Here is a 10,533-nt window from a genome sequence, read left to right on the forward strand (position 1 = left end):
TTGCTTTGCAAGATTCAGTAATGTAAGTTTGATTACAAACAAATTTCAATTACAAATAACTTATGTATCTTGAAACTAAAATTGTTTCATACCTTGATGCTTCAGGAATTGATCTGTGAATTGTAGAGTATTCAAGACTCCTGCAGGTAAACAAGTTTGACAAGAGACTGTCTTGTTTGTTGAGTGAAATTTAAAGAACTGCTGCCATAGTAGTGTCACTGTAAGATGTTTTTTGGTGTGAAGAAATAACCAATGTTTCGGTTATGATTTCTGTCTAGATCCTGAGCAATTTGGGAGATTTCCAGTTTCTCTTCATCGATTTGGCAATCATTTTGGTGGTTGTCTTCACTAGTAAGTATTGTGCTGAATTACTGCTGCTGGCTTCTATGGAGCAGTTTTTGCTTGGTTGAATTTTCTTTAATATCTAATTGCATAATGTTTGACATAAGCACTGTGACATGCAGTTAAAATGTTATGACTAGTACAATAGATACATTAAAAAAACTAAACCTCTGCGTACTGAGTTATTCATCTGAAGTTTGTGAAATGTCCTCATACAAAAAGCAGGTTGTGGGCTTGATCTTAGAAAAGTAGTTTTTCACAGTACAGGAGGTCATGAATCTCTACTGACATGAGGAAACTGGTTTTGGAATCAAAACAGGAGTTGTTCCAACATCATCTCTCTCAAATGTTTTGATTTCTTGTCTTTTTAGCTGATCTTCTGTCCATAAAATGTTATACTCAAAAACCGTTATCTAGTGAAAAAAATGATTCCACGTAGGAACCTAGCACTCAGTTAACTGGCTAACAGTAGAATTCCATTTTCAAGTTTAATAGAAACTGCTTCTTTGAAGCAATGGCAAACCAAAACTGAGGAGACGAGCTGTAAGTCCTTGTGCCAGACAAAGGGAATTTGGCCAGACACTACTAATTCCTTAAGTCTCATGGCTTCTGTTGTTGTTGTTGCCTGCTGTCCTGTGCTACTGGGGGTAGCCAGCCTGTAGAAGACACTGTGGCATTATTCTAGTGTGGTGTAGTCTTCAAGGAGGTTTCACGCTTGTGGTTATGGACTAGTTTTTCAAGTGATGTCATGAGCAAGCCATTCTAATTCCACAGAATGTGAACAGGGTAACTACTGAAAACCATAACGATGTAATGCGTAATTTGTTTTCCTTTCTCTTTGCAGTGAGTCTGAACCCTGCTTGGAAGGAGCTTGTTGCGCGAAGGCCTCCATCAGGTCTTATCTCAGGTCCACTTCTGTGTTCCGTTTTGTCTCAGATCATCATCTGCCTTGCTTTCCAAACCTTTGGGTTTTTTTGGGTCAAACAGCAGTCCTGGTATGAGCCTTGGACAACGGAATCTGAGTAAGTGTTTCAGTGGCTCCCTGCAGGATGCCGTAATGATTGGGAAGCCATAGGCAATAATTGCTCTCTTCTTTATTGACCCTCTTTGGGGACTTAGTAAATAAAGCTTCTGTATGGCAGCTTGTCAGTCTGCTGATTTTTTTTTTTTTTTTTTTTTTTTGTGAAAAGCATGCTACTACATAGGAGTTTCCCAACAGCTGAAATGCAAAACTGGGTCAGAGCCAGACTGCAAGGTCTAAAGACTCCTCAAGTTCAGGACAGTTGAGATGGAAATTTGATATTACTGGTTCAGACCTATTTTAACTCTTCTGTATTACAAAGTTTTGTTTTCCTGTTAAAGTTCCAGTAAATCGAATTCATATTTCTGCAAATGAAGAGATGTTTTAATCTTTTTTTTTTTAGATTGCAGTATTTTCTTACCTGTCTTCAAAGTGTATCTACAGTGATAGTTTCTAAACAGCTTATGTAGTAAACTTAGAAGCTGGAAGCATAAAAGAATTCAAAGCTCAGAAATAACAATTTGCTACCTCACTGCTTCAGTTTTGAGTTGTTTCTTACTATCTGTAATAGGTTTTCTAGGATAAACCTTTTTTACTACTGTAGCAATTTGTTCTGTCATTAATTTTGTTAATAAGTAGGCCTTGTTTGTATCTTTTCCTTAACTCAGTGTTAAATGGTTTTTTTATGTTGTAGTGCATGTAATGTGTTGGATGCCACAAACACCAGCTCTGAACACCAAGGGAATGCGACTCTTCATGATGAACATTACATTAAAAATTATGAAAACACAACTTTGTTTTTTATATCCAGCTTTCAGTACCTCATAGTGGCAATTGTCTTTTCTAAAGGAAAGCCCTTCAGACAACCATGCTACAAAAACTGTAAGTCCTTTCTTAGTATATACATTCCAAGTAAAACTCCAAGTGGCTGTGCACTTGTTTATCCATGGCTTGCTTACAAGTCTGTTGTGCCACTTCAGCAGTAGTAGTCTTGCAAGAAGGTAGTACAATTGTCCTCTGATAATCAAAGATAGAAATAGGGAAGTAAAACTGTATGGAGAAATTTCTGTTAATAGTTGATTTGTGGAGCTAAAATGTATATACACATATACTTCTACAAACAAGTGAGCCAGTGAGAAGTTGAGTCTGGTCTTCTGTCTTTTTATGACTGTTAGCACAGCTTGTATTGCCAGAATCCAACTGGAAGAGGTTTAGAGGGAGAAAAAGGGTTATTTCCAGGAAGTAACGGACCCATGATACATGGAAGAACTGTGTAAAAAGTCTGACTATGAGATGGTCTGATTAATTTTTTTTCTTCTTTTACAGTTCTGTTTGTTATATCTGTGATAGTTCTTTATGTCTTCATATTTTTCATTATGTTGCATCCTGTTGAATCTATCGACACGTTTCTTGAGGTAAGATTGACAGATATGCAGGTGTCTGTGCTTCCTAGGATAACTGATTGGCTGCCTTTCGTGCAAGTTTGACCCCTTTAGAGCTTTAACTTCTCATCTCGGGGTTGGGGGGAAGGGAGAATTTATAACTCTGAGCCTGTTCTGAATGTATGTTTGCTTCATATGTGTGTTGCTAACCTCTGGCAACTTTTTCTCACAGCTTGTGTGTGTGCCATATGAGTGGCGCCTACGAATTCTCATCATTGTCATTCTTAATGCAATTGTATCTGTGCTGACGGAGGTAAGAAATTCAAATGGAAAAAATGCTTGTCTGTTAAGTGTTCTTTTTCAGGGTGTGTCTTTAGTTTAGAAGGTCTCTTTTCACAGTATGCCAGTGTAAGTGGCCACTGTTTTCTCATCAAGTTTGTATTCCTAAAAATGTCCTAGTAGGCTAGATTGAAGGTGTCAAGGTTTTCTGTGTTAAAAGCATAATTTAAAAGCTTTTTTTATTAATAAAAAAAAGGGAGAAAAAGTTGAAAGACTTACAATTTCAACTATTTCATAGGACAGTAGTCTGCGTATTTATTTGCTTTGTTAATTCAGTTCAGAATAACATAACATAGGATAGAACTGTATAAAATCCTTAGGGGAGCCCATCTTCATTTAGTTGGATCATACTCATAACTTAGGTCTATGTAACTTGTTCAACTAATCTGATCCAAGTCCAGAAACAGAGATGTTCATGCAGATCTGCTTTTTCCAGCCCTGAGCTTGTCCAAAAGCGGACACTCGGGGTATTGAATTCTTCTGCTGTAATTCCAGAGTTAGTGTGGGCAGAAGCATACTCTACCTTTCATCCAGGTTACCGCTATGTTGTTTCCAAGCATTGAAGTTTGATGGATATATCTTCCAGAAGGAGTCTGGATTCAAAGTCAGTCATTTGTTCCTGCGGTTAGTTCTCCCCTGTTAAATTGGTGCCTTATTTCCAAACTGAATACATTTGGGTTTTGGTTGCAGCCATTAGTCACTTTTTTTTTCCTGCAAGATGAAAAAGCGTTTCAACATTATCTAGCACTCGCACACTACAATTATCTATTTTTACTGTATAACATTTTCTGCAGCTTCTAGTCAGTGTTTCCATTACTATATGAGGGATTGTTATCAAGGTAACCAGCATAATGTTTGCTTGGATCATACCATTTTGGCCTTTGAAGATTACTAGAGCGCTAATATTCTTTCCAGTTGACTATTTTTTTCCCTTTTATTTGTGACTTAGTAAAAATAAAATCAACTAAAGTTTTTTTTGATACTTTAATCAAAATTATCAAGGCTTTATGTTCAAAATGTTGTTCCAAACAGAATTTGCAATATACGCTGATATGTTGCTGACTATTGGAACATGTTTTTCAGTGTTTTCACATAACGGGCAATAACTTGTCTTCTGCAAAACATGACAGTAGATAGTATTTTTTTTTTGCCTTTGCACTGTTGTTAACAAATTTATCCTTTCTTAAAGATCCTGTGCCTTTCTTATATTGTCCTATATTAACTCTAACCCTGTTTGTGATGTTTTCCTTTATGCCCTTTAATTCTTTCCTTTTTTTTTGTACTACTAAACTCTTAATAGCTTTCTCTTTTTGCCTCCTTTTTTATTTGTTAAAAGTGAAATTTTATGTATATTGCTGTCTTTGCTGCTGGAATGAACTAGTTATTCTGAAGCGGCAGAATTGTGGCTTTTTTGTCTTCCAATAAACCTCCTAGATAAAAATATTTTTTGCCTGTTTACTTTTTCTGGTCAGTTTTGCTGTTTTTACCATCTCTGGGAAATGAGCTTTTTTTAAGCAGTAAGATTATTCAGTGGAATTGATCTTTGTGTTGACACATGGAGTGTTACAGGTGGTGGTTACAACTTTCTGTCCAATGATTAATGTTACTGAGAGAACTAAACTTTCCTTCTGCTGAAACATTACTTTGTTCTGCAGGTGGTCTTTCTGACTTTTATACAATCTGGTGATGTTTCTGTTCCTTCTGCAAGGGCACCAGTAGAAAGTCTGTACAGTGTGTCAATCCATGTATCAGCATGTGCCTCTCGAGGACAAATGGTTCTCCTCTGGTTTAAATGTTCCTACAGTTCCACTCTTGGGCCTTGTTGGTTGCCACATCAATCTGTAAACTTCTGAGTTTCTACTAAGCATAACCTAAGCAATATAATTACTGTAGAGCTTTAGCTTTCACCCAGTATTTCAAACCCCACCCCACTCTTTTTCCTGTGCAGGTTTGAGTTAGCATCTTTCAACCCTTCAGTCACAGTTTTGTCGTTACCAAAACTGGTAGGATGACTTGTCACATTGCTTTTAAACAGACTTTCCTATTTATCTTGTCACCCAGACTTTAGTAGTGGAATAGACATACCTATAGAATTCAGTTTTCTTGGCACTAAGTGTTTGAGACGTTCTGCTTTGACTTAAAACCTATTTCTTCCACTTTCACTGTTAGTTGAATGTTTTGTTTAGACAGAGATAAGTTGTCTTACTGTATAGCAAATGTCCAACAGAAGCATTGTCTAGTAATCCTCAAATCCCAAACCTTGTTTTACGATACACACTTCACCTTTCATAACTTCCACCTGCTTTTGTCCCACCTTTTGAACTGTATTTGTGCAGCTCCAGCAGTATTACTCTCGGCTCCCTGAAGCTTTTTCATGTGGTACCAACTTGTTGGGTCCAATGTGTTGTCTAGAAATCACAGGCTATTTCATTCCTTTGCTTCCAGTATAGCTCATTGCATTTCTGTCCTTGTGTGCCTGACTGGATTTTCTGCTCACTAAACTTTTCACTACAGAGTTACTGGGTACCACAGGTCATATTTTGAGTATCTAGGAAAAGCTGCTGGTGGCGTCTCCTTCTTTCTTTCAAAAAGGTACTCTTGTATATCACCTAGAGTTTGTTCTGCTGAGACTGATCCCTCAGTAATTGTCTCTTTAAGTGTCTCATAATGATGAGATACATGAAGGACTGGATCTATCTTCTTTTGTCATACTTGCCAGTTTGTCGCTGTTGTGTCGCACTGCGATCATATGTAGTTTCTTCATTGCTTTTACATTAGTAATGGTTTCTGACTGTGGTTGTCCCAAACATGTTTTCTGGAATGCTGTGTAAAGCCTTTTTTCCTTCCATATGGGTGCCAGACTAGGTTCACAAAGCACACATATTCTTCCTACCAGATGATAGAAAATATTGCCCAACAAAGGCAGATCCTAGCAGATGATCATCCTTACCCCTGATGCCTGGTATAGACATACTTAAACCAGACTGGCTTCAAAAATGGACATCTAACAAGCTGAAGATGTGTTGGCAAATGCTTTATAAAAGCACTGTAAAAGTCTAATGTTATAAAATCATAAGCATTATAAAATCTATTGCAAAAGTCTGACTAATCAGCTCCCCTTTCTCAACGGCAGAGGTTAGTCAGATGTTACAAATGGAAACAGTCCAAAGATCGGAGTTGTAGGCTCAAGGCTATGGAAGATACAGGTTCACACCTGTGTTGCTGGATTTGTTCAAGGCTCTCGAGTCTGCCCACACAGCCGTATGAGAAAAACCAGATGTACTGAACATACTGTTCAATTTCTACCCTCTTTTCCAAAATCTGGAATGGCTCCTATAGAATTTCGTCAGACTTCCTGCTGGTGGCTTGGCTTTGCCACCCTGCTGAAGCTTTTCTGGGAACGTCACTGGTTTAAAACAAACTACAAACAAAGCATAGCTCCAGCATGAAGTATACTATAATGTTAAAGATGGTTTGAGAGGAAACTGTTTTAAGCATTCCTGTCTGTGGTGTTTCACAGTTCTTTTTTTAAAGTACTGAAAGACATTAAGAATGTGTATTTATGATTTTTACCTGTATCAATGGATGCAGTTTTGGTCATTGTTGCTATTCATTTAAAATACATGTCCAGATTCTTATATCTCATGTGAGCACTTTAAGAATGAAAATGTTTATCACTGAAGTACTGACAAGTAATGTAAACTCTCCATTTTGCCTGGCACTGAGTTAGTTATACCTAACATGCTGTTTCAGGTTTTATTTGTAATGTGCACACTAACAACAAATGATCATTAGTTTCTTTAATTCTTCCCGCTCACTACAATGTCTCACAGAATGTCCTCCTTGATATGATCCTTTGGAAGGTTGTGTTCAATCGAGACAAACAAGGAGAATATCGCCTCACCATACCCCAGCCGCCTCAGGTTGGAGACTAGTATTTTGCTGTCATCGTTTGAGTGCATGCAGATTAATTCGATTTTGTGTTTTTATGATCTATAAGTGTTTGTTTTCTTATCTTAAGCTTAAGACTGCTTAAATTAGATTTCTGTAACTAGAATATTAAAAGGAAAGGCTTCTGGTTTTATATTTTTCTTCTTGTTGGCACTTAAAGAATTTAGCTCTGTATACAAGAACTGCGAAGCAAGCCCAGAGGATTGCCTTTAAGAATCTTCTCACTTTATCATCAGTTTGCACATTAGCAAAGTTTATTTGTGTTGTCACAAGTTAGCATGCTAGGACTGGGAATGTCTTGGTTGCATGGAAGCAGAATTGCTGATGCTGAGTCTAATCCAGTTCTTCGTTAAATTAATTTGTTTTAGAGTTTTAGATCATTGTCTGAGAGCAGTAATTTATAGCACATACAAATGAAATGAAACAAAATGACATGTGAAAGTACGTTATTACTGCTATAGATGGTTTAGGAGTCTGAAGGATTTGGTTTCTGCTTTTCAGGTGACCATGAATCTGGTCTGGTCTGACTGTCATTACTGTGTGAAGGAAATCTATGTGAATCCCACAAAAACTAGCTTTTTCTTTAAACCTGTTGGCTTATTCCTTTTAGCTGGTTGTGCATTCGTTCTTGCTAGAATCACAGTTGTTTATTTCTCAGGACTAAATTTTATTAAAGGTTTTTGCTTCAGATTTGCATTTGTCCTTTTGAGACTATTCAAGAATGAATTGCTTTGTGTTCACTGAAGAATGGAAGCTGTGCTTAAGGCTCATGTTTGGTTCAGTTCACCAGTTGACAGAAATTCAGGACATGAAGAAAACCATAGAACTAAATCTCCTTTAAAATGTCAGCCCTGTAGACCATAGGTGCTCTCTGAGACATGAAAGGGATCCAGTCTTCAGAATGAGGAGTGGTGTTTCTTTCTGCAGCTAGGCTGGGAGAGGAAAAATAGGAAAGAAGACTTAAGTTCAATAACTTTGTGTCTTTTAATAACTATTAATACCTGTAGGAGTTAAGTTTCACAGTATCAGCAAGTTAAATTCTGCCACTTTTAGCTGGCTGACTGCTGTCAGTTAAACAATTAGTTGCTTAAAAAGTGTTGAGAGACTGGGAATTTGACTGCTTCTTCTAGTCTAGGCTTTTATTCTTCAATAGTAACATCATTTAATGATGCCTGTTATACCTGTGTTTATTGAAACTATAATAAAATATACATAAAAGCTGTTGCTGAGCTTAGATGTTACAACGATACAGAATACTTGTTTTTTCTTAATGTTTTTTGAATATCATTGCTACAATAGTATAGGGAGATGACACAACAGAAGAGTTTCTTTGCAACACTTTCTAGATCTAATGTGAGAATGAAATAGTAAATTAGAAACTAAAATAATAGATTTTTTTTTTTCTAGCAGTTTACTGTATTGTTAGTTTAACTTTTTTCTTAAGGTAATCCAGTTTTCAAATCTGTTCACTTCTGCAGGAGGCTGTGGATCGCTGTGGAGTCTGTTTCCTTTCTTCCCTGTTTGGTTGCAGAGAGAAGACACCAAAAGCCAAGTATATGCATCTAGCTCAGGAACTGCTGGTTGATCCAGAATGGCCACCAAAACCCAGAACAACAACAGAAGCGAAAGTACCATCCCAAGAAAATGGTTCATATCAAATCATCACTGTAACATAACAGTGGACCTTGGTGGCATGTGTCTTTAGTAGTATTCAGAAGAATGTAATTTTAAGGCTTTATTTGAAATCGCAGTATACTAAATGTCAAATTCTAATGCAGATATTTCCAACTGTTTTGTCTCTCTGATCACAAAGTTCAGAGCCAGATATCTTGTGGCTATACATTTTAAAAATGTAGGTTACCTTAGGCAGAACAAAAATGATTGTGTTTCCTTCCACCTTCTTTGAAGTTTCATTATTCCTAAATGAGATGTATTTGAAGGTTTAAACTGCAGTGCAGTTACAAAGGTTCACTTTATTTGCTTGGAGTATCTTAATCATTGTTCTAACCTGCTTATCTGGGCATGTGTTCATGTAAATCCTATGATGTAAAGGTTACATGGTAGTACTAGAGGCACATGTCATGCTTTTTTTATATATTCATTATTGAAAAACTTTGTGCCTCAGAACGGTTCTAAAGTTTTGGTGTGTGGACCTCTAAGTTTGTCCCTACTAGTAAGGAGTGTTTCCAGGTGTAATGTTCGAGTTTTAAGATTAATTCTTTAGTTTGCCACAGCAGGAATTGGGAATGCTATAGAGGCAATATGCTCTGCCCTTTAAAAGAAAGCATGTCACTTTCAAGTGGGTTCTTAGCTTCTTTTCTAGCTAAACCCAAGGAAGGGCTTAGGTGGCCTCCAGAAGAGGAGGCATTTGGCTACACTCTAAAGTTTTTGGAGAAGGAAGGCTAGAGAATCTTAACACTTCTGTCTTGTGTTTTAGTACATTTAGGTATGCATTTCTTCACAGACCTTGCTTTTTCCAGCAGAAGGGTTGGATTATCCCTCTGTGGACCATATTTTATTTGTAAATTTTAAGATAATTTTCCTATATACCTTGCAGTAGTAAGGTCAGAGTTACTGCTGCAAGGGAAATGGGGGTGGGAGGGAGGAGTGTTTCCACATGCCCACGCTTGGGATTTGTGCATGTTAAGAACATACGCACTTCAAAGAGTCTGCCAGTGTCTTAAGCACTATATGTAGCTATATGAAACAAAATTAAGAAAAAATAGATGAGCTAAAAAAATCTGTCTTGCTGCATAATTATAAGGCTTATGTGGATTTGATTTAAAAAAAAATAAAAAAATAAAAGCTTGCATCACCAATAATGCTGCTTAAGCACTTGGGGTAGCGATACATTATTTTGCCATTAGGCGGTGTCAAAACACAAGACCAGTGGAAAAATAGGTCTGCAAAGATGTAGGAGGAGGCATCATCTTTACATGTAAAGCTTAAAACATTTTTTTTTCCCTTTAGAACCACAAATTGCGTATCTCCAATCTATCTTCAACTTGCTAAACTTTCAGAAAAGTCTCTTTTGGTGTCTTTGGAAAGATGATAAAATACCAACTTTTTATCAGCCTGTTTCAACCAGATGCAACTGACTGGTTCAGACACCTCCAAGTTTTGGGAGGGGATCTGGGATCCAGAGAAGTCACAATCCTGTAATGATCGTTTAGAGAAGGTTGTTGGGTCCTTCAAGGTAGTCGTGGAAGGAGTGCTCCAAACTCCCTGGCTGGCTGGGATTGTTTTGAAGTGTTTGTATTCTGATGATGGAATTTGAGGTGGTTTTTTGTTTTGTTATGTTTTGGTTTGTTTTTAATTCCTGTGGAGGTAATTCCATTCCAGCATTGTTTTAATAAGGGGAATTTTTCAAGTTGGGCCTAATTCCCTTGTACTGTTCTGTAAGGCAGTATGGAGTGTCCCCCCCTGCTCATATTGTAGTTTTTGCAGTGTTGAGCATACTGTGCCAATGGGCAATTTAAAAGTGGTGCTAAATGGTTT

The 10,533-nt window shown here is 37.2% G+C and overlaps 1 protein-coding gene across 4 annotated transcripts in view; it reads left to right on the forward strand.

Annotated features, from left to right (window-relative positions):
- Positions 1–8,711, forward strand: part of ATP13A3 (ATPase 13A3) — a 58,709-nt gene extending 49,998 nt beyond the window's left edge. For 3 of the 4 annotated variants that reach the window (XM_086618722.1, XM_086618721.1, XM_086618724.1), the window contains 7 exons: positions 279–351; positions 1,187–1,364; positions 2,058–2,245; positions 2,690–2,778; positions 2,978–3,058; positions 6,918–7,007; positions 8,514–8,711. In XM_086618722.1, coding sequence (XP_086474848.1) covers positions 279–351; positions 1,187–1,364; positions 2,058–2,245; positions 2,690–2,778; positions 2,978–3,058; positions 6,918–7,007; positions 8,514–8,711 — 897 coding nt within the window. The remainder of the gene's footprint in view (positions 1–278; positions 352–1,186; positions 1,365–2,057; positions 2,246–2,689; positions 2,779–2,977; positions 3,059–6,917; positions 7,008–8,513) is intronic. The other variant, XM_086618723.1, reaches the window with a different exon arrangement.
- Positions 8,712–10,533: the final 1,822 nt, after the last annotated feature.

The sequence above is a fragment of the Tauraco erythrolophus genome, chromosome 11, assembly GCF_009769465.1.
Source record: "Tauraco erythrolophus isolate bTauEry1 chromosome 11, bTauEry1.pri, whole genome shotgun sequence".
Taxonomy (NCBI): Eukaryota; Metazoa; Chordata; class Aves; order Musophagiformes; family Musophagidae; genus Tauraco; species Tauraco erythrolophus.